Source organism: Podarcis erhardii (assembly GCF_964252035.2).
Source record: "Podarcis erhardii genome assembly, chromosome: 1".
NCBI lineage: Eukaryota > Metazoa > Chordata > Lepidosauria > Squamata > Lacertidae > Podarcis > Podarcis erhardii.
Window position 1 is genome coordinate 12,693,051 of NC_138497.1, and position 24,314 is coordinate 12,717,364.

The 24,314-nt window shown below is 47.3% G+C and overlaps 1 protein-coding gene across 1 annotated transcript in view; it reads right to left on the reverse strand.

Moving 5' to 3' along the window:
* AKT1 (AKT serine/threonine kinase 1) overlaps positions 1 to 22,489 on the reverse strand; it is a 120,226-nt gene extending 97,737 nt beyond the window's left edge. Inside the window, exons 1-2 of the mRNA XM_081863148.1 lie at positions 22,037 to 22,489; positions 1,496 to 1,658 (exon numbers count right to left, since the gene is read on the reverse strand). Coding sequence (XP_081719274.1) covers positions 1,496 to 1,541 — 46 coding nt within the window. The 5' untranslated portion in view covers positions 1,542 to 1,658; positions 22,037 to 22,489. The remainder of the gene's footprint in view (positions 1 to 1,495; positions 1,659 to 22,036) is intronic.
* Positions 22,490 to 24,314: the final 1,825 nt, after the last annotated feature.

The window sequence follows — 24,314 nt, forward strand, 5'->3', positions numbered from 1 at the left end:
CCCGGTGCACAGTCTGTCAGATACGTTTACCAATGTTCGCCCACAATGCTTTGTGCCAAAGGAGACATGTTACAACGGATGAACGATTAGCACCGTTCAAAGGAAGGTGCTATTCAAACTCACAAATGCACAACCTAAAATTCTGGGTGTGATGCATTTCACATATGTCAGTTTTCTATTAAAAAAAAACCAACAACAACCTGTAACCATTACATACAGAACCAGAAACATCCATCTCTTGGTGAGCTCCCTTCACACAAGCATTTGGAAGCCTCAAAGGTTGAGCTGCCATATGTTCAGAATTCCCCAGACATATCCGAAATACTGCACTCGCAAGCAGAGTCCGGGCAGAAATCGCCAAAATGACTGCATGTCCGAAGTCTAGAACTTGACGAATGTTTATAAAAATAGCTCAAAAAGCTGCATTATTATTTTTTTGCGCTTTTGCAGAAAAAGCCCAACAACTTTGTCCCCCCAAAAGCTGCTAAATAACTTTTGTTGTCTGTTCCCCTTTTCTACTGTCTATTTCAGATTTTAACTTTTTGAAATATGGCAACCCTATTTGAAGGCCCCATCCACATTGCACATTTAAAGCAATATCATACCCCTTTAAACAGCCCCAAAGGATCTTGGGAACCGCAGTTGGTTAAGGGAGTTACTAGGGGAGTGCTCACACAGCTACAATTCTCAGAGTGGTTTAACAATCAATCCTTCTTCCCAGGGAACTCTGGGAAATTGGTTCCCCATACAACTCGCAGCACCCGTAACAAAAAACAGTACAACCAGAATTCTCTGGGGGAAGCCATGACTGTTTTAAATGCATAGCGGGGCCTACACTGGGTGGCTCAGATAGACCATGTTTCTCCCGATTTTATTATTTTACCGTATTTTTTGCTCCATAAGACGCACTTTTTCCCTCCTAAAAAGTAAGGGGAAATGTGTGGAGCGAATGCAGGCTGCGCAGCTATCCCAGAAGTCAGAAAAGCAAGAGGGATCGCTGCGCAGCACTCCCTCTCGCTGTTCTAGCTTCTGGCTTAGCCCCTCAGTCCCTTCCCCCACCTCCCGGAAAAGCCCCCAAGAGCCACGCTCCCTTTAAAGAGCCATGCTGAGTGTGTGTGCGGCTCTTGGGGGCTTTTCCCTCCTCAAGGAAAAGCCTGCAAGCGCCGCACACACGCTCCACGCGGCTCATGAAAGGGAGCGCTGAGCAGAGCCTGGGAGGCATACAGGCTCTGCTCAGCGCTCCCTTTAAAGAATATTTTTTTTCTTGCATTCCCCCTCTAAAAACTAGGTGCGTCTTATGGTCAGGTGCGTCTTATGGAGCGAAAAATACAGTATTTCTTGCACTGATGTCTCACTTTCCTATCATCACACACCTCAACCAAAGAACCCAAGGCAGCTTACTTGCGACTTTCATAAGTTATCCCTCATCCAAGCTCTGACCCTGAACTACTCAGCTTCAACAAAGGTGGAGAGGGGGAGAGAGGACAGCACTTACCTCGTTTGTGGAGCCAGCCCTCTTTCACTATTGCAACTTCATTCATAATGGCAAATTCCCCCTCGACCTAGCGATGGAAGCCAGACAGACGTTTGCCCACAGCAGTGCACAGAAATTGAGTTCTTTCCTCCCCGTCTTCCTCTTTCCCCTTTCTCAGCTATTCCTGAAAGATAAGGTGGGGGTGGGTGAATAACAACACAACGTCGATTAATCCAAGCAGGTTATAAAAGATGCAAAGACCATTATAAATACAGAGCCAGGACCAAAGCTCTTTTGGTTGAACAAACACACACACGCGCACACACACGATGCAATGGAAAATACAGACGAAAACAGAGAAGGAGAACAGCCCCAATGCAAACAGGGGAAGCTGACATAATTGTTTGGGGATTCCTGTGTGTTCAAGCGGTCAGGCAAAATACAGAAGCAGCCTCGATACGAGCACAGACCGTATCAGCCAGAGAGAGGAGAGACCTCTGGAATTAAGACCTTGTACTGGAAAAAGCCATGGTTTTCCCAGCAGTGATGTATGGAAGTGAGAGCTGGACCATAAAGAAGGCTGATCACCGAAGAATGGATGCTTTTGAATTATGGTGCTGGAGGAGACTCTTGAGAGTCCCATGGACTGCAAGAAGATCAAACCTCTCCATTCTTAAGGAAATCAGCCCTGAGTGCTCACTGGAAAGACAGATCCTGAAGCTGAGGCTCCAATACTTTGGCCACCTCATGAGAAGAGAAGACTCCCTGGAAAAGACCCTGATGTTGGGAAAGATGGAGGGCACAAGGAGAAGGGGACGACAGAGGACGAGATGGTTGGACAGTGTTCTTGAAGCTACCAGCATGAGTTTGACCAAACTGCGGTAGGCAGTGGAAGACAGGAGTGCCTGGCGTGCTCTGGTCCAGGGGGTCACGAAGAGTCGGACACGACTAAACAACAACAACAACTGGAAAAAGTGCATATTTCCCTAGGAACGAATTTTAACATTGGCCCAGCATTTAAACTTTGCCAAAGCAAATGAGAAATGGTCAGTAATGCTTGCTCAAGGCTAGACTCCTCACTCACCCAACAGGGCCATCAACCATCAACTGCCCTGCTGGAAGGATCCCGGTGTGTTTTAAATCACAGAACCCTAAGAGATGGAAGGGACCCAAGGGTCATCTAGTCCAACCCCCGGCAATGCAGGAATCTCAACTACTGGTGGATGCCAATGAAGTGCCCTTTGGAGACCCATAGATTACAGAGTGGGGCAAATCAGGCGGAAGGGCACTTGCCTAACCTTGCACCCACCAATTCTAGTCTTTCACAAAGCAAGGATTTGCAGGAGAAGCATTCAGACCTGAAGCATCTCCTCTCCCCTCCCCACCCCCGTGGGTTAAACCACAGAGCCTAGGACTTGCCGATCAGAAGGTCGGCGGTTTGAATCCCCGCAACGGGGTGAGCTCCCGTTGCTCGGTCCCTGCTCCTGCCAACCTAGCAGTTCAAAAGCGCATCAAAGTGCAAGTAGATAAATAGGTACCACTCTGGCGCGAAGGTAAACGGCGTTTCCGTGCACTGCTCTGGTTCACCAGAAGCAGCTTAGTCATGCTGGCCACATGACCTGGAAGCTGTACGCCGGCTCCCTCGGCCAATAAAGCGAGATGAGTGCCGCAACCCCAGAGTCGGTCACGACTGGACCTAATGGTCAAGGGTCCATTTACCTTTACCCCCCCCCAAAAAAGAAAACACAATGCGTAAGTCTCTTTGGAGAAATGAATGCTACCCTGCTGGCAAAAACGTTAGTTTAGAATCCGTCTCCCTGGTGCGTTTCAGCTGCCAGGTCCCTTTCAGTAATCTACCGGGAAGTAGCCCAGTCCCAATATGACTACGATGCAACTTTATTCTTTCTGTACTTGGAAATAGGGAGGTAAAACAATGCCACTGAAGTTTCAGCATCCGTTGTCAGCTTGTGATCTTATCCATTAGGTGCTGCAAAGCTGTCAACAGTCACGAAAAAATTGTTTTCAGAAATCGGCTTAAGAAACAAAACAAAACCCCGAACCCTCACCCGCCATTCAAAGCCACACAAAAACCAAGCAATGAGTCACTTGCCACATTAGATAGCATATGTTTAAGCACAGCAGGACTGCTTGGACTCTGTACCAATAGAGCCCAGAAACATGAAGATTAAACCAGCATATGTTTACTTTCGGCACATTGGCAAGTGCAACACACACACACACACACACACACACACCAATGAGATTCCAAAGTCAAATGATTTGTCTTTTTCCCCTCTGGGATGGAATTGAGGAACAGATCTGGAGAGGTGAATCGGCACAGATACTGGGAACGGGCCGGAGTGGGAAATAAGATGTGGACAGTGGAGACTTTGAAGAACACCCAGATTTGTGTACAAATGTGCACTACACATTGTTAAAAATACACTAGGAAAGCTGGGACTCTGCAACCTGTTTGAATGTGCAATGATTCCCTTATGCTTGCACAAATTTAATATGCTATTATGACTAATTTAATATTTTATCCACTGAGGTTTTTTCTAATTTTTACCTAACCCACTTAGAAATTTGGTTCATAACCACTTAGAAAGATGATAAAGCAGTATAAAGCATCTCCATTGCAAGCAGACAATCCAGGGTCCAACTCTGGCATCTCCAGAGAGAACCTGGATGGTGGTCTGCCTTAAATTCTGAAGAGCTGCTGCCAGTTGGTGTAGACAGTACTAAGCTGGGATGGACCAAAGGTCTGACTCAGTGTTAAGGTAGTTTCCAACGTTCCTATAAATAGTTGAAATAAATAATAAATATATATATATTTTTCTACTGTGATTCATGGGGAAGGGCAGGAAGCTCTGGTAGCTCCCAAAACACCACGCCCTGACCACCAGAGTCCCTGCTCAGCTGTTTCCCACCCCACTCTTTTTGGTTTCTGAGATTCCACCAGGAACTGTCCCCGTAATTTTAAGTCTACATACAAAGGCTTAAAGCAGGCAAAGCCACATCCATCTCCTCTGATTTGCGAGAAAATCATTACTGTACTGAGAGAGTTGTTTTCTAAAACTGCTTAAGGCTATACTCTTCTCCCATATATAAAAATGTGTGAAATTTTAGTGTATTTTTGGGCTTTGTTGGAAGCTGCCCAGGGTGGCTGGGGAAACCAGCCAGATGGGAGAGTACAAATAATGAATTATTATTATTATTATTATTATTATTATTATTATTATTATTAACCTTCGCATTCACGGTTATCCAACACAGAAGTGTTATGGACACTAAATCCATCCTAGCTAGGATTGTCTTCAACATCCAACAGAGCCTTGCCAGTGGTGGCACCCTTATTCCCATACTGCCAATGGAGATCAGAGGAAAAGTGGAGCTGGTTTGCCCCGGACAGAGATAGGGAACGTGTGGCACTCTGGATACTACAACTTCCCTAAGCCCCAGTCTACATGGTCAGTGGTCAACTCCCAAAGATGATGGGAGCTGCACATCAGCAACATCTGGAGGGCCATCGCTAGCCTACGGCCAGTGATAAATTCAGAAGATTCAAACCCTGAGAGGCTGGATTCAGCCTTGTCAATTTAGGCTGGTATCCAATCAGTTCAATTATACCTTGGCTGAACATTTTCTGAAACAGAAACTTTTCTAGTGGTGCTTTATTTTTCCACTGGCAATTTTCCCATTTCGTAAGTTCACTGGTGACAATGCATGGATGCCACCCGCAAAAAAATATTAAGAGAGTTTGGCGGTTTCAAAACTTTTAAGTTTTGTTTAAGCTAAGTAAGATACACATGCTAAATTACATCATTGAATGCTACCAGAAAGCTATCCAATACACACAAAATACCGGTAACTGTTTCTGCAGCAAACAGCTCTAATTCACACAGGAAAATTTCCCAACTCAAAATTTCCTAGGAAATCCCCATCACTGCTTAACAACCAGAAATGTGAAGAATCTTGCGTCTACACATACAGCCCCTTCCCCTCCCCAAGTGTGCTGCAATTAACCTAGAAAATTTACAATCAACCAGAGTTTCCCATTGTGTTAGAACTGAGAAACTGTGGTTACCAGATTCAGAAGCAAGCCAGATTTTTAACCAAATTTAAACACTGGTTTAAGATGTTCTGGGAAACTACAGTTAAGACTTCCCAACTTTTTGCGGCACTCCAAAAAAGGGAAGGAGGAAATGGGTTGGAGGCAGATGAAGCACATGGCAGATGAAGCACCATGCCAAGGTACGATAATCAGAAACGGCCACAGTCTATAAAAGGTACTGGATTTTGCAGATGGTACGGGACTGGTTGCTTTCATTTTCTGCTGCAGGCGTTTATGAACTGCTTGTTGTTATTACAGTGCTACCTCTAGTTGCGGACTTAATCCGTTTCGGGGTGCCGTTCGCACCCCGAAAAGTCCGCAACTAGAGCGCCTCTTCTGCGCATGTGCATAGCGTGATCGAGCACTTCTGCGCATGCGCAAAGCATGCAAATCAGTTCCGCGCACACGCAGGCAGCGAACTTCCAGGTTTGCCACATTCATAAGTTGAAAGTCCGTAACAAGAGTGGAACGAAACATGAGGTATGACTGTACTGGTGTTTTTAATGATTGGTTCCAATTTGTATGCAACATTTACGATTAAAAGTGAGTGCAGTTTAGAACACAGCCAGAACAGAGAAAGAGGATCCTTTCCCCATAGTTACTAAGTCAAGATGACGATTCAAAACAAAACAAAGCACACATAACAGCACCTTAGCAACTCCCAATTCCTGGCTCTAGCTGTAGCTGTAGCAAATTTTCCTATAAGGAAAGTTGGCACAAGTGCATGCAAATGTATGCAAATTGATTGAGGAAGAAAAACAAAGTCTGTTAGGAAGGCAGAAAATGCACGCACACCCCTAGAGAGAATTTCAAACTGCTTTTCACTCTTTCCAAGCTTATTCCGTTAAGAGTTTGGGTGTAATCTTCGATACCTCCCTCTCTATGGAGGCGCAGATTACAGCTATAACAAAGGCAGCATTTTTTCATCTCCGCCAAGCTAAGCAGTTGGCTCCTTATCTCTCTCGCCCTGACCTAGCCACTGTGATCCACGCGACGGTCAACTCCAGACTGGATTATTGTAACTCACTCTACGTGGGGCTACCCTTGAGACTGACCCAGAAACTCCAGCGGGTGCAGAATGCCGCAGCGAGACTCCTTATGGGGTCTTCGCTGCGAGATCACATTCATCCGGTACTATACCAGCTGCACTGGCTCCCAGTGGAGTATAGGATCAGGTTTAAGGTGCTGGTTTTAACCTTTAAAGCCCTATACGGCCTAGGACCCTCGTACCTACGGGACCGCCTCTCCTGGTATGTCCCACAGAGGAACTTACGGTCTGCAAATAAAAACATCTTGAAGATCCCAGGCCACAGAGAGGTTAGGCTGGCCTCAACTAGAGCCAGGGCCTTCTCGGCCGCGGCTCCAATCTGGTGGAACGCTCTGTCACAAGAGACTAGGGCCCTGCGGGACTTGACATCTTTCTGCAGGGCCTGCAAGACAGAGCTGTTCCACCAGGCCTTTGGTCAGGGCGCAGCCTGACCCCCCTCCTCTGGCAATCTGCACAGAATTTTGCTTAATGGTTGCCATCAATTTGGTTTTAATTAATTTTTATAATGAAATGTTTTTAGAATCGGATTATTTTGATTGTTGTTAGCCGCCCTGAGCCCGGCTTCGGCTGGGGAGGGTGGGATATAAATAAAATTTTTTATTATTATTTATTATTTCTAAGTACCATTCCCCCCACATTTTTTTCATTGCACTGGTTCACCCACATGGCGATGTGTTCACCGTCTGAAGACCACAACAACAGGTCCCATTTGCAAAAACAAGCAGTGACTTTCACGTAAGCTATTATCAACCAAATCCACTTGGATACAAGTAAATTCAAGTGATGCATTCAAACACTAGGGCTGGTAGCCATAGGCAAAAAGGAATTCCATGCAGGCCACTTAGCAAGTAAACTCTCCGTCCCGAGCCACTGAGGCTACCTGACCAAGATGGATTCAGGCACCCCAAAACCTGTTCTTTCAGAGGGAGACCAACCCCATCCCGAACAGGCAACTGGCCAATCTCCCAGGTGCAGGCACCCCAAACCCATAGTGCCTTCCCCTTTCCAAGGTTCAAGCTAAAGTTTATTGGTCCTCATCTAGCCCAACACTGTGCCCTAGTCAAAACCCACAGCATTTTCATGCCAGTCACAGTCCTTCCTAAAAGCTAGAACCAGCAACCTGTCTCTCCTGTGCAAGTGGCCATTCAAGCTACTCAGACCAGGGATGGGGGAACCTGGGGCCTTCCAGATGATGCTGAACTACAGTCCATGCTGATAGGAAGGAGGAGTCCAGCAACATCAGGAGGGTGGCAGGTTGAAGCTGTCCCTAGTCGCTTTTAAAAGCCATCAGTGGTCACCATCACATCCCAAAAGCCTGTGGGGCCAGAGCAAAGGCCCACAAACCAAGTCCAACATCCTGTTCTCACATTGGCCAACCAGACTAAACACACCAGCAGGGTCAGCTCAGACACAAATGGCAGAGGTGTGGGGTACAAAAAGTTCCAGGGCTTTTATTTGGTGGGGGGTGATTCCCCCCACACACACAAATGTCATGAGCTAATTAGTAACTGTGAACCTACTGCCAATGCAGTATTAGGAAGACATTGCCATTTCAAAGCTTTTGGCTTTACTAAATATAAGCAAAATAAACATGCTAAAATAGATTTCTTGCAAGGGCAGTAGTCCACCTTTATAGACCCACCTTCAACCAAAACATTCCGTTATTTTCTCGTGTATAAGACGACCCCTATTTTTTAGAAGCCAGCATTAAGAAAATAATATTTTTGCTGAACTTTGTTGGGCGGAGATATCCCTTGAGTGCTTTGGGGTGGGGGGTCGCCACCGCCAATCGCTCACTCACCCCCCTCTGCATTCACTATCCATGTATAAGACAACCTCCAATTTCTGCCTACATTTTAAAAGCAAAAAAAACACAGAAAAATATGGTTACTTTGGGGGATCCACTTCTCTCTTCTTTTTTTATCCCATATTTGTACGTTGGTAGTGCTGCTGTTGCGACCCACCTCAAATCCTAACCCACCAGCCAAAGGCCAATCAAGGACATCAGAAGAATTTCCAATGAAAGTTACTCTGGTATGCGTGGGAATTTTTTCCTCCAGGAAATGTTTCAATTCAACATTTTCTGAGAAGCCCACATCACAGGGTTGGACCGGCACAGCGGTTGAGAGGCGGCGAGATTTGGAAAGCAAAAAGAGATAGAAAGCAGGAATGAGATGATAATAACCACCTGTTTCGAAGAAGCCAGGGCAAAGAGAAATCATCTCTTGAGTTCCACCCGACCTGTGAGTCCATGTCACAGCTGCACTAAATTGCCTCTCTGAGCAGATCACCCACAGTGGGTGGGTGATCTGCTCAGAGAGGCAATTTAGTAGGACGGCTCTCTGCCACCAAGGGACCATCAGACTCAAGACAAAGACAAGGCAGCCAATGAGACGTCCTGGGTTCTCCAAGAAGTTCCCCCCAAAAATCAAGGAAAATATTTACTTTGAGATAACATTGGCTTGTGTCTCCCGCCAAGATTCTGACTGTTCCCAAGAGAAAACAATGTGGTTTGAAAAGCAAGGAGGCAGGAAGAGGCAGGAAGGGTAAGCAGTCTAGCTAGGCTACAGAGCAGGCATAGGCAAACTCAGCCCTCCAGATGTTTTGGGACTACAACTCCCATCATCGCTAGCTAACAGGACCAGTGGTCAGGGCTGATGGGAATTGTAGTCTCAAAACATTGGAAGGGCTGAGTTTGCCTATGCCTGCTACAGAGGAAACCTTGGCCCCACATCCCACCCATGGGGCTTGATGAACAAGTGACATGGGGTATTCCAGAGAGTCAAATAATAACCAAATGCCTGAACCAACTGGTGCCCAATTATAGGAAGGTGCCCAATTATAGGAAGCAGACTTTCTGATGGGCTTTAGTTGTAATTCTGAAAAGGTGACCTCGTTAAGGGCAGGGCTGGGCAGAAGAGACATTGAATGTTAGTTCAAAGGCCGAGTCGTTACAAGTTTCAAGACGAGCTTCATACAGTGTTCAGTGGCAAAATCGTTCATGAAAGGCCTTGGGCCATCCGGAACTTACAGCCTGAGACGTCCTCTGTGCAGAAAAAAAAAAAAGAAGGCGTTTCACAGGATCTGAAGATTCAGCCTTAGTCCAATTACTGGCAGAAGGTGACTGCCTTGTTGTTACAGCCCAGTTAGTCAATGCTAAACAAGGACATCTACTTGCATTAGGTTGTAGCAGAGCTTCCAAGAATTAATTAGGCTGCACTCGCAGGATCCATCATTGCAGGGAAATCCCCCTATACAACAGGTAGTATGGAAGGGCTACAGTGGTACCTCGGGTTACATACGCTTCAGGTTACATACGCTTCAGGTTACAGACTCCGCTAACCCAGAAATCGTGCTCCAGGTTAAGAACTTTGCTTCAGGATGAGAACAGAAATCGTGCTCCGGCGGCGCGGCAGCCGCAGGAGGCCCCATTAGCTAAAGTGGTGCTAATGTTTCAGGTTAAGTACAGACCTCTGGAACGAATTAAGTACTTAACCTGAGGTACCACTGTATTTGGCAAGAGCTTCCCAATGGGATAAAGTGAAAGTAAGCTCCCAGTCTGCAGAGTCCCATTTGCACCAGGCTTTTTGGTGGCAAATGGTTAACTAGAATCTTACTTCATTGACTTCTATGGGATAGATTCTATGGATACCGAGTTCTGTGGCCACTGTCGAGTTTTACGCTACCACAGGATTCACGCAGCCTAACCCAACCTTAAGGCTGCAGTCTTGTACACACAAGTTTAACTGGGTGGAGCAGGTCTCAGTTCAGAGTACCACTGCTAATCTGTTTGCACCAGAAATCACGGTTCTAGGCTAGAAAGAGAAAACACATTTCTAAGAACCCCTGCTCCCAATAAAATAGTTTACGAGGGTCAAAGCAGTTCACGGTTGAGAATGAACAGCTTTAGAGCAACAATGCTGCGGAATCAAAGCAGCGTGCCAGCCAAGAGCCATTCCTTACCCTGAAAAGACCACATAAAAGGACAGTATGTTAATGCGCTGCTATGCAAAATCTAAGCCTGGCCTTGCAGCGCACGATGCGTTTCCCACACTGCTTGAGAAAAATGTTCTCACCCCTACAGTCATTTATGTAGAAAGAAAGGCGAGCGCCTTTGCCGGACGAATGGAGGGGCAAATTATAAAAATAAAATGAACAAATAAAACCGGGCTGGAGAGTGACCTCACTTGGGAGCAGTTCCTAGAGTTACAGTGAATAGGGGTCACCCGAGGTGGCTGTGGCCTGCTTGTCTAGCCACTGACCACGTGACTGAGCTGTGCCAAAGATATAGAAGTAAATCAAAATCAAAACGCGCAGATATAAAACTCCTCCTAGTTTACTCAGCACCAAAAAAATGCAACCACTGTCTCCCCTAGTCTCGCAGCTCAATAAAGAACAGTCAAGAAACTAAGCGGTGCTTATGCCTCACTGCAGCTTATACTGTGCTAATTTATTCATGCGCTGACCAAAGCATTCAAGCTGCGAATACACCACGGAGTGTTATTTTGAAGAGACAATCCGGACTGCAGAATCTCAGTCTAACCATTTCAATGCAGAGAGAGAGAGAGAAAGTTTGCTTTACCACCACCAATCTGTCTACTCAAGCAGGGGTGCAGCTGGTTGCACTCCAAAAGGTAGCAGTTTTTGTTTTTAAACCTCTTTTTGGGGGGGTTCTCTCCAATATGCTGATATGCTCAGCAGCACACTTTCCCAACCTTTAGCAGAAATGCATGGCAGAGACACGGGAGGTGTAACAGGAAGAGAAATGCCAGAAATTGCACTGTCCCTTTCACTTTAACCTGCAAGAACAAACTATAACAAAATATAAGCTGGGGGGTGGGGAGTTACAAAGCACAGGAGCAGCGCAGAGGTTGCATTAAATAAATAAAAAACCCAGAGAGCAGATTAGGTAGAAAATTAAAAGCAGCAAAACAGATAATAAAATCCATGAAGGTGGAGAACATCTGGCCCCCAGGTCCAATCAATGAGGCCCCCAGGACTCTTCCCTTGGTTACTCCACCCACTGCTCCCTCTGACCCAAATCCATCTCCTGTGCTGAGCTACAGTCCTTCTCCATTTGATAGCTGCTAAAAAATACCTGTGGATTGCTATAGCTCTGTCCTCCAATGGCTTGACTTCACCCCTGAAGGTGCCCTCCTCAACTGTCTCCCGAGACAAACAGATGCCAGTCCTACCTGGAGATGCCGGGATTTGAACCCAGAACCTTCTGCATGCAGAAAAGTCATATCGCTTATTTACCAAGTTGATCCCTGCACTCTGCGGGCAAGGGGAGGTACAATCTTGTTCCACACAATCTAGGAATCAGAGGCCTTTTCAAGTGTTGCAGCACCTGCCCCTTTGGAACACCCTCTCCCATTCTAAATATTAGGCAGGTGCCATCTCTTGTTGTCTTTTCAGTGCCTCCCAGTATGTTCCCGAGCACAATTCAAAGTGTTGGTGCTGACCTTTAAAGCCCTAAACAGCCTCGGTCCTGTATACCTGAAGGAGCGTCTCCACCCCCATCGTTCAGCCCGGACACTGAGGTCCAGCGCCGAGGGCTTCTGGCGGTTGCCTCGCTGCGAGAAGTGAGGTTACAGGGCCTTCTTGGTAGTGGCGCCTGCCCTGTGGAACGCCCTCCCAGCAGATGGCAAGGCAATAAACAACTATTTTACTTCTAAAAGACAATTGAAGGCAGCCCGCTGTATTGTTTTTAATATTCAGTTGGAAACCGCCCAGAGTGGCTGGGAAAACCCAGTCAGATGGGCGGGGTATAAATAATAAATTATTAATTATTATTATTATTAATATTATTATTATTATTATTACTACTACTACTACTACTTGAAGACCTTTCTCCCAACAAACCTTTTAAGCTGAGATTTCTTTCCCAATCTGCATCTGTAGGTGGAATTGTTCTTACGCAGTGGTCGGCAACCTAAGGCCCATGGGTCACAAGCGGCCCATGGGGGTCGTTTAACCAGCCCACGAGCCGCCCCCGAACTGAGCTGCCCCCGTGCGCTGCACTAAACCAGCACAGCGCGGGGACTTGCTTCCGTGGCACCAGAAATCGTGTCTGCACAGACACAGACACTGGAAATTGCGATCTGGCCCACAGAGGGCTCTCCGGCTGGAGTGAACTGGCGCAGGCGAGGTAAACCTTGCTGACCCCTGTTCTTATGGTTTTGTTCAATTTTGTCACCTCTTGTTTTTGACACCCTGGTCTCCTTTGGGACAACGCGCAGGATGCAAATTTAATAAACAAACACACACACAACGCATTTTGAAAGGGTATGCGGAGCCCTCGCTATGTACATGCCAGGAATATTCATATATTGTGTGAATGCGAGAGTGAATGCAACCAGGGGTTGAGTTGGGAGGAGACTTGACTTTCACTGCTCAGCTTAGCAAATAATTAATAATAATAATAATATTCCACCCATCTGACTAGGTTGCCCCAGCCATCCTAGGCTTCCAGGGTAGAACATTATGAAAGGAAACGAAGCCCTTTCCTCTCCCTTCCCCAGCACTGTGGAATTTGGTTCCACGGCTGAGTAGGTATTAATCAACAGGCGCAGTAGCTCCTGTTCATGCATCATATATGAGCCTCAAGGGGCCTGCTTTCGAGAAAAAAACCACGCTTAATTGAAACCACCGGATTGTTCCTAGGCTCATTCCAGCTATCAAAATCCCATCAATTAAAACGTGGCAATTAATGTAATTTCCTAGCTGCCTAGCCACCACTGCCAAAATAAAGCCCACAGCCACCGCTCTTTACACCTATGCCACTCTTGCTTCTGGTCTGGCAACGGATGAGGCCAGCTCCTGCTTACCCTATGGCCAGGTTTGGCTTGGGGGCATCCAGTTGCTAATCAAGGACTGTAACCCAGCTCCCTCTTCTCATCAGCACAAGGGTTCCTGCCTGCACAACAGAACATGCTCCCACTCCTCTCCCCAGGCTTGCCCTGCACCCTCTCAAAATCTGCTCCAGAGAATTGGGAAAGCCCCCACACCAAGAACAGATTGGGGGGGTTCACTGTGCAAGCAGAAAACCACATGCTGACAGCACAAGAAAGTTAGCGCTACACTGGATTCCACCCTTTGTGATCTGGGAAGACTTCGATAATTGAATTTGGGGAGGGTGGACCTTAATGAAGCCCGTTCCTTGAACTTCACTACCGTTTTGTTTTGTTTTTTTATTATTGGTTTTCACATATTACATTACAATACCGATGCACCAAAGCCAACACCATTTCCTCCCCATCCCCCCCATACATTTAATATGCCTAGATTAAAATGTGAAGTACTGGATGGAATAAAAATTAGTAAGGAAAGATAATAAGAATATATAGATGATTTGAGAAGATTGTAGAATGCAAAGATTATTGTATAATGCGGAGGAAATCAAGTGAGGGCGGAGGGAAGTGGGAGGAAGGAGAAAAGAATAATATGATGGACTGAACTTCACTACTGTTGACTTTATTTCCCAAATTGTGCAGACTTCTAAGAACGGTGGCTATACGACAGTTCATGAAGGTAGAGAGAGAGTGGATCCTGTGGTCACCTGTAATCTGAGCACTGGAAGAGATGCTTTCAAGGAGAAATCAAACTCCCCAAATGGAGCAAGAAGGAAGTTTGCATGTGGATGTGACACGAGTTCGGAATAGAAGACTCAAATATGCATCAAAAGCTCCTGTTCGTCTCCTCTCCTCTCCCTGCAGCCCCATATGCACTCTCAAGGCTGAGGGACCCTCCAGAGCAGATCTGGGGGAGGGAAGGTGCGCAGAGCAAGGAGAGGATTTCCCATGGCACAAGCAAAGCTCAGCTGATCTGGACGCAACCCTATGAAATGGAGCTGTTTCCGAAAACCAGAGATACTTCGCAGGGTTAGGAGGTGCCTGTATTGTGCAAGTGTTCCAGGCCAGCAAAAGCCAGACTCCTTTGCATGTTTTTGCTGCTGCTACTGCTGCTGCTTAAGAGCCAATTCACAAGACCTGGTTTAAATACCACGTTGGACCAAACAAAGAAAGTCTCATCCATATGGGGCACCACACCTGCCAGCATGATCAATCAGACGGGGAAGTGCTTCAGAGGTAGAGCGTTTGCTTTGCTTGCAAAAGGTCCCGGGTTGTGCAATCTGCAGCATTTCCAGGTAAGGCTGAAACCCTGGAGAGCGTCCGCCATTCAGTGCAGACAGTTCTGAGGCAGATGGACCAAGGGCCTGACTCTACATTCAAGGCAGCTTCCTGTGTTCTTCCTAAGATGTTTTAATGTTAACAAACTCGGGGATGGGAAGCCAAGGACGATGCTACGTGCACAGGCTTCTACACCCTGGCTGAAACAACCAGGACACTTATTTATTTGTATTTATTCAGCAATATTTATAAACTGGTTAATTAAAGAGCTCGCAAATAAGCGGGTGTAATAGGATGGAGAAAGAAAGCTAAAATCCATGAAGCAACTAAAAACCAAACCATCATCAATGATACACAGATACAAAATCAATACACCTCTAAAATGAATCCAGGTAATTCCAATAAATGGTGACTAAGGGGCCCAAGAAGAGAAAGGCCACAGGGCTGGGAGTGTTGAAAGCCTGGAAAGCCACTGCCAAACAGTGCAGACAATACAACGAGATGGACCTAATGGTTTGACTCAGTGTAAGTCAGCTTCCTATCAGTGTTAGAAATTCCCCAGGCTCCAGGTGTGTCTTGCGACTGGCACAGGTCCAATTGCGACCATGTGGAGATATCTGGATGCCAGGTTGATGACTGACATCTCCACCTGGCTGGCCCCTCCAGCTTTCTTAAGCAGATAAGCAGAAGGGCTAATTTATTGCATTTATATCCCACCTTCTTCTCCCAAGGAGTCCATGGTTTAGCTGCCTCCCTACAACAACCCTGTGCGGTAGGTCAAGAGACTACGATTGGCCCAAGGTTACCCAGTGAACGTCATGACGGAGTGGGGATTTGAACCCTGGTCACCCAAGGCCTTAGTCCGACACTCTAACCACTACACCACATGAGTTTCCTAGAACACTTCTGCTATGGGGCAGCTATATCAATTAAGTAAATAAATATGGGAGAAGCAAAATGTCCCTTAGAGAAGGATCTGAAGTATTTTCTGTGAAGCTTGAATTTGTTTTATTCTGGATTGCTTTATTTGATGTATTAATGCGTTGCAAACCGCTTTGAGATTTGTTCTTTAAAATATAAATAAGTACAGAAATGATATGCATAATAATAAATTTCACTGGAAAATAAAAAAGGCGCCTAGGCAATCTGTTGTGACGACTACAATCTAGGTTTCAGGCACCACTGGCGATTAGTTTGTATATCCAAGTTTCTAAAACTGCCTAGTAAAATATGATGATTAGTAAGAATGTAGGAGGATTCTGGACTTGCCATCAGGATTTATTCTGAATGCTTCTGCTGGTAAGGAAAAATCTCCCCGCATATAGAAAAGTAGCACATCAGGAAGGAAGTTTGAGCACGGGTCTCTCCCCTATATGCTAGATTACCACAAACAGGGGTCTTTTTTATATGGAATGTGTTTGTATTTACAGACAGGATGGCCCTCTATGCCTGTTGTTCGATAGAACAGCCTCCGCTGTATAAACAGCCTTTCTGCTGCCTGCATAGGTTGAGTCTTGCAGAACAAGCCTTCACACCGCCCCAGATAGCCAAGAAAGAAGACCATACAGACCAACAATGAACAATAAAGACAGCAACAGACAAGTCAGAAGAGCAGAGATGGTGCAAGGGTAAAGCCAGAACGGCCTAGGAATAAGAAGAGGGACTTGGATGCGAAAAACTGTTCTGACAATAATAAAAGGGAGAACGGGTCCCAGAGACTGGAGGCAAAATAGGCAGCGCATGCATCCATGGGCAAGAATATTCTGTTGACTTTGCTGGTGCTATCTTGTGCTGTAGGGATTCCCCCTGCATCCACAGCATGCGCACGCAAAGCACTGAGCATAGCAAGTGCTGCTCTAGCACATCACAAATCACGGCACCACGCCAGCACTGCAGCGGCCCAGTGGAGGTGTCGCAGATACACACCAGGGCAGATTTTCAGCAAACTGCTGTTGTAGGTCTGCTCTCTCAAAAACACACACATTTGAGCGGTGGAAGTTAAGCCTAAAGGAGCTTCCAGGAAGTTGTGTTGAGTAGGACCACTGGCCTGCCTAGCTCAATACTGTCTACACGGACTGGCAGCAGCTCTCCTGGGTTTCAGGTTCCCAGCCCCCTACCTGGAATTGCGGGGAACTGAGACTGGGATCTTGTGCATGCACAGAAGGTACAGAGGGACTCACATCTGGTGCTCCAGGCTAGGGCTGGAAGGTTTTTCCAGCCTGAGGACCACATTTTGCTTCTGGGCAAGCTTTTGGGGGCCACATGCCAGTGCTGGGCTGGTCCAAGGGCAAAGGTGGCTGGAGTAAAAAGTGAATTTTACAAATGTGCATTTTCTGCACATACCTCTCTCCACCCTCCACCCAGGCAAGCAAAGAGGCACTGTGAGAATTTAAGGGCACATTCCAGCCAGACCAAAAACACACAGAATGCAAAGCAGAGTCCAGTGAGGGTGTGTAGCTTAGGGACAAGAAAGGAGATTCCGGCTACACATCAGGAAGACCTTTCTGGTGGTAAGAGCTGTTCCAACAGTGGAACGTGGTGGACTCTCCTTCCTTGGAAGTTTTGAAGCAGAGATTAGATGGCCCTCTGTCCTGGATGCTTTAGCTGAGATTCCTGACTACATAACCCTTGGAGTCCCTTCCAACTCTATGACTTTCTTAAAGTTCCAAGGGCTAGGTAGAAAAGGCTTGGAGGGCTATATTTGGTGGCCAGGCCTGAAACTCCCCATGCTTGCTCTGAGTTGTGGGGGGCTTCGTTTTTTTGAAAAAGACAAGTGATGCTGGAATAGCAAAGAGGTGTTTTTGCTCAATTTTCCAGCTGGAAGGAGGGGAAAATAACTTTCCTAAACTCTGCAAAACTTCTTGTATAGATGAGTTGCAGTAATACAAACATAGGAATTCCACTACACATAGTGAGGTCATTCGGAGCCCAATAACAGCTACTCCCACCGGCTGTAGCTCTTAAGACAGTGATGGCCAAACTTGGCCCTCCAGCTGTTTGGGGACTACAATTCCCATCATCGCTGACCACTGGTCCTGTTAGTTAGGGATGATGGGAGTTGTAGTCCCAAAATAGCTGAAGGGCCAAGCTTGGTCATTACTGTTTTAAGAGATCCCAGGCAAAAGTCTTGATCTATGCTAGCAAGTAATCTTTTAACTGAAGGTGCAAGGGATTTAACTTGGCATCTTCTACAGAGTGAACATGTGCTTTACCACCAAGTTGTGGTGCCTTTCCTAAGAAGTATACAATGTACAACTGAGCACTTCCCATGTACTGTATTTATGTGCTGTTTGTGGGCATCGGGACTTCCCTAAATTTCCTCCATGTGCTGGGGAAGGCTCGTTTCTCACCTAATGCGAAATCCCCACACGGTCTTCCTTGGCCATTCGAGGAGGGTTGGCTAGCCTATGTGTATATGGGGCTTTTGAGTCACACGGGCGGCATGCAGAACTATTTAATTAAAATCATATGCTTTTTATTTACTCGGGCAGGATGAAAGACAAATCTTTTTAATCCCAAAATTACTCCTAGAGAAAGTAATTAGTCCTAGTAAAACCATACTCTCCCTAGCCTGAGAACGTAGAGGGCTGGGTTCGCACTTTTAATTTTTTGAACTCATGTTAAGTATGCAACTTTTAAACAACAAGGCAGGTTGCAAACGGCACATTACATTGCTGGTTCTCTCCAGCACTTTTTGTAGCTTCCGCACATATGGCTGTGAAGTTTGGGGATCTTAAAGCGTCCCGTTCACAAGCGACGGTGCCATGCTTCTATTTTACCACTTAAAACTCTGGTTTTTCCTCGCACACCAGCTGAATATGTATGCTATAAAATAAATCAACACTTAAAGAGATTTAGCTGCCTCAACCAGAGTAAGTGAGGTGGCTCATTCAGGTCAGCGTGGAGGTTTTTTTGCACATTCCCAAACAAATAAAGGGAGAAAGCTTAATCATGCCAGGTAAACCATCTGCATGTGAGACAGCAATGTGGTACAATGGATAACGCACTGGACTTGGACTATGGGAAAACTCAGGATCAAGCCCCTGCTTGGATATGAAGCTCACTTTGGGACCTTGAGCCAATTACACTGTTTCTTCCTGCCCAAAATCACATCTAGATAGATCAGACAGACTTGACCTCCTTAGCGTTAATATGCCTTTGCCCCCACCTTACACCTAACTCCTTATACAGTGGTATAATTCATTCCAGAGGTCCGTTCTTAACCTGAAACTGTTCTTAACCTAAAGCACCACTTTAGCTAATGGGGCCTCCCGCTGCCACCATGCCGCCAGAGCCCGATTTCTGTTCTCATCCTGAAGCAAAGTTCTTAACCCGAGGTACTATTTCTGGGTTAGCGGAGTCTGTAACCTGAAGCGTATGTAACCTGAAGCGTATGTAACCCGAGGTACCACTGTATTGCCGCTGCAGAAATTCACCTACTCCAAAAGCAGTAATTCCTGGCGCAAAGGTTTTTATACATTCAAAGGCCCGAGATAATTAAATCAAACTATTGTGGGTTTGAAGATGGAAGTTAAACAGCTACATTATACTGGCAACACAGCCTATTGAGCACATTTACCTGTAAACAAATGCAATGGCGATAATTAACCTGGCCAGGCCTTTAAAAAAAAAGAAAAAAAGAAGGGAAAAGATCCTGACTTTTATATACTACAGTACATGATTACACAAACACACAGAATGCAATAAGGGATCCATCCTTTTGTTTTCTCATGCCAGAGAAAAGACAAAGGGGGGGGGGACTACCTAAAAGTATTAACAATGCTACCCTAGACAAAACGACCTAAAAGTGTTAACAATGCTACCCTACCCTCACTGGGAAGCGGGTCCCATCGAGTTCTGAAGGGCTTACTCTCCTAAGTAAGTGGGTACAGGATTGCCACTTACAAAAAAATCTAGACACAGTCATAGTCTGTTCACAGAGCAAGGTTTTTCTCCAGATAAGTAGAGGCCTGTCCCTGGCCTTTCTTTGGAGTATGCATTCGCATGGGAAAATGTAACTTTATTACTGTATTTTTCGCTCTATAAGATGCACCAGAGAACAAGACGCACCTAGTTTTTGGAGGAGGAAAACTAGAAAAAAAATATTCTGAATCTCAGCAGCCAGAACAGCAAGAGGGATCGCTGTGCAGTGAAAGCAGCAATCCCTCTTGCTGTTCTGGCTTCTGTGATAGCTGCGCAGCCTGCATTCGCGCCATAAGGCGCACACACATTTCCCCTTACTTTTTGGGAGGGAAAAAGTGAGTCTTATAGAGCAAAAAATATGGTACTTTTTTTTTTTTATTCGGCCCTTCCTCCAAGAAACTTGGGGCAGAACTGGCAGCCCATCACACCACCGCCACCCACATAAGGCAGGCAAGATCAGGCCAGTGGCCCACAAGCCACAAGCAGGACCTGAACACAACAACGCTCTCGTTTTCCTGCAGTTTCCAGCAACTGGTACTCAAGAGGCACTGATCTCTGTTTAATTCTCCTTAAAAAGCCATCCAGGTCAGTGGGCATCCCTGCCTCTTTGGGGAGCAATTTCCGATTTATCCTCATTAACAACCCTGAGAAGGAGGTTAGCTTGAGAGAGGCACCCAGCGTTGCTGTCCCATGCCGAGTGAGAATTTGAACCCGTGTCTCTCTGCTGCTACTCCAACACCACTCTATCCCACAATACTTCAAGTTCTCTCATGTCCAACAGGAAGCTCCATGGAAAGGCAGCAGTATTCCCTGCTACGACTGTTGCGCTTCAGCCACATTCATGTGAGACCGCCAAGTTTGCGCATTACGTTTGTCCGCACAAAGTAGTACCTAGAAGCTGCCAGGACTGCCTGAGTGGACAGAAGAACACAGGACTATGAACAAGCTCTAGAAACAAAACCACAGATCTTGCAGAGTTACACCCAAGTGGATTGTGTGAAACTCACTTGGGCCTATTAGTTACCTCGGGTATAACGTGCCCAGGCCAGGTATTATGAAGCTTCTAGATATTGCAGAAGGATAGTAAACAAAACCTATATAGCACCCGCTGCAAGCAATCCAGCTTAAGCGAGGGAAAGAACCTTCACAAAACTCCATTTAGAACAAGTTAGCCAAAAATCTAAAGTCCTTTATACTTTTTGTTTTGTTTTAAGAGAGAAAACCAGCTATTTTCATTACCTCCAAAAGCTAATTAGGAGGCTACAGTGGTCCAAAGACCTGGGGGTCTGCAACCGAATTGCGCACCTCACGAGGTGGGGTTCTTCTGTCAATCGTCGTCCCCCCCAAGTGATTCGCTGTTTTGACTCATCCGCTCGTTAGTTTGTTTAGGTGTACAGGAAAAATAAAATAAAGTAATGTGTGAATCAGCCCTGCATGTCTCACATAAAAGATTCGGTTGGCGAATGAGAAGGTGGGGGTGGCAAAGGCCTGGTTTTTATGGCACTGGGTTTGTGAGGATGGGGGGGGGGGCTGTTCTAAGAAATATAAAATAACCCAACGCCTGGAAAGCGTATACATTGCTGGTGGGTAGGGCAGGAGACCCAGTTATCTCAGAAGTGGAAGAAGGAGGGACCTGAAAACCTCCTTCCTCCTCCAACAGCTGTGGGCAGCAATGGAGAAGCCTGAGGTAAACAAACACCGCATAGAGGAAAGAAGGGGGGGCGGGATAGAGAGAGTAAAGCAAATGGAGGGTGCAAACCCAGGACCCACCACAAGACCCACCTGACACCCCACAACGCAGCGGTCCCAAAAGGAAAAAAAGAGGGTTGGGAAAGGTGCAAGTTTTTTCTACAGGGGGAGAAGCCCCCCCCCCAGCCCAGCGCGCACCCCACCCCAAAGGCACGCACAAAGAGGCCATTCCCCTCCTTCCTCTCTTCTCCCACCCCTCTCGCTTTTGGGGAGCAGGCGTTTCCAAAGCCCAGGCGCATCTGCAGGCAGGAGCAAAAGGGAGCCGCCGCCGCCGCCACTGCAATGCACACAAAAAAGGATATTTCAAGATATTATTTAAAGAAAACACACACACACATCTCATCTAAGGCCTGCAAAGGAGGCTCACTTTTGCAGCGGGAGGTTTGCAAGCAAACAAGCCGCCTCGGAGAAAGGGCGAGAGCGCCGCGCCGCTCCGAACAGGCGCTCCAGACAATGCACCAAAAAAAAGGGGGGCGCCCCCCCCAAACCCCCCCCCCACACGCGCGCGCGCGCACACCCAAGCCAAAGGGGGCTGAGCAAGGCCCCGCGGCTGCTCCCTCCCCATCCGAGGCCCGGGGACGCCGGCGGCCACTTACATGCCTGGGAGGGTGCAAGCGGAGCGGCTGGCCGGAGCCGAGGCCTAGGCGGGCTGCTGCTGTTGCTGCTGCTGCTGCTGCCGGGCGCCGCCGCCGCCGCCGCCTCCTTGCTGGTCTCGCAGGGAATCAGCCCATTGAGCTCCCGCCTGCGAGGGCTCTGAATGGGGAGGCGGCCGGCGGCTCCTGGTCTCTCCTGCGGGGCTTCCTCGGAGCAGTGCGGCTGCCCGGGCGTCGCGAGCTCGACGCGTTGCCCTTGCCGCCGCCGCCGCCGCCGCCGCTGCTGCTTTTGCTGCTGCTCCCAGTTCCTCCAGCCTCCCTTCCTTTCCCCTCTTTGAGTCACTCGCGCGCGCACTCACACGCTCACGCGCACAAACACACACACGCCGGCTCTCGCCCGCGGGGTCCTACTGCCCGGCATGCTCCACTCCCAGTTTCCAGGCAATGTTTGTTTCCCCCCCCCCCCCAGGACGCTGGAAAGACACCCGCGCGTTGCATGCATGCTCTTCCTCGGGCAATTCAGCGCACGCGACACAACAGCGCGCGCACCCGCTCAGCACTCTCTCAACCCACCCACCCCCAACATGCACAGGCGGCACACGCATGCACTTAGCACACTGCCGCATCCAGCACACGCTGAACACTTCACACGTGCCTCCAAACTCAGACGCTTGCTCAGCAAAACCAGCTCTCGAAACGTGCACTCTCTCGCACGCAACACGCCCAAAGCACACGCGTGCACCTATTCAGCACACTGACACATTCAACACGCACGCATGCTCTTACTCAGCATTCTCATGCACTCAAAACAGGCGCAGCGTTTTGTTTTGACATACATAGGCTTTACTCAGCAGCTTCACACATAGCACACTCAAGACATACACATGCGCTTGCTCTGAGCTCTCACATACATAGAGCACTCGATACACTCGCATGCATTTACTCAGAGCATACACACACAATCCTCCTTCACTCAAAAGCGAATTGTGCTTCTCTCCCCACCTCTGGCCAGAGGGGAGAAGAGTCTGGACTTCATCTTAAGAGGCGCCCAGGACTTGGTTAGAGATGTAAAGTGTTGCTGGCCTCACTGGGGACACTGAGCACAGCCGTAAATTGTAATTCACCATACATGTCAAATGGGCTGCGGCTAAGAAAGACCCCCGCACAGTCATACTGGACTTGAAAAAAGGAAAGTTGCCCAAAATGGTGAAAAGGAAGCTGAAGGATGCGAAAGTCAAGGGCAGCAGGATGAGGGAACTGGACCAAGTTTGACAGATGGGAGGGGCTGCCTGCTTGTCAATCATTTCATGTCAACAATGATGTCAGCAGACCTTTCTCGCCCAGCAGTGTGAAATCGGGTGATGATCAGTATTTGCATAACCCATTGCATAACCCAGTGCACACAAAACACCATTAGGCCCAGCTATGTCTTTACCTGCTGCATAAACGAGGTCCGGTGTAGTAGTAGTAGTAGTAGTAGTAGTAGTAATTTATTTATACCCCGCCCATCTGGCTGGGTTTCCCCAGTCGCTCTGGGCAGCTTACAACATATAGAAAACATAATAAAAACATCAATCCTTAAAAACTTTCCTAAACAGGGCGGCCTTCAGATGTCTTCTAAAAGTCAAATAGTTGTTTTTTCCTTGACATCTGAAGAGAGGGTGTTCCACAAGGAGGGCACCACTACCAAGAAGACCCTCTGCCTGGTTCCCTGTAATTTTGCTTCTCACAATGAGGGAACCAGCAGAAGACCCTCAGAGCTGGACCTCAGTGTCTGGGCTGAACGATGGAGGTAGAGCCGCTCCTCCAGGTATACTGGGCCGAGGCCATTTAGGGCTTTAAAGGTCAGCACCAACACTTTGAATTGTGCTTGGAAACGTACTGGGAGCCAATGTAGGTCTTTCAAGACCAGTGTTATATGGTCCCGGCAGCCACTCCCAGTCACCAGTCTAGCTGTCACATTCTGGATTAGTTGTAGTTTCCAAGTCATCTTCAAAGGTAGTCCCACATAGAGCGCATTGCAGTAGTCCAAGCGGGAGATAACTAGGGCATGCACCACTCTGGCAAGACAGTCTGCGGGCAGGTAGGCTCTCAGCCTGCGTACCAGATGGAGCTGGTAAACAGCTGCCCTGGACATAGAATTGACCTGCGTCTCCATGGACAGCTGTAAGTCAAATATGATTCCCAGGCTGTGCACCTGGTCTAGGTGGGCACAGTTTGACTTGACTGAAACAGCCTTTTGGCCTGATTAGGTCCACCAGCCAGAGCTTCCCCTTACTGA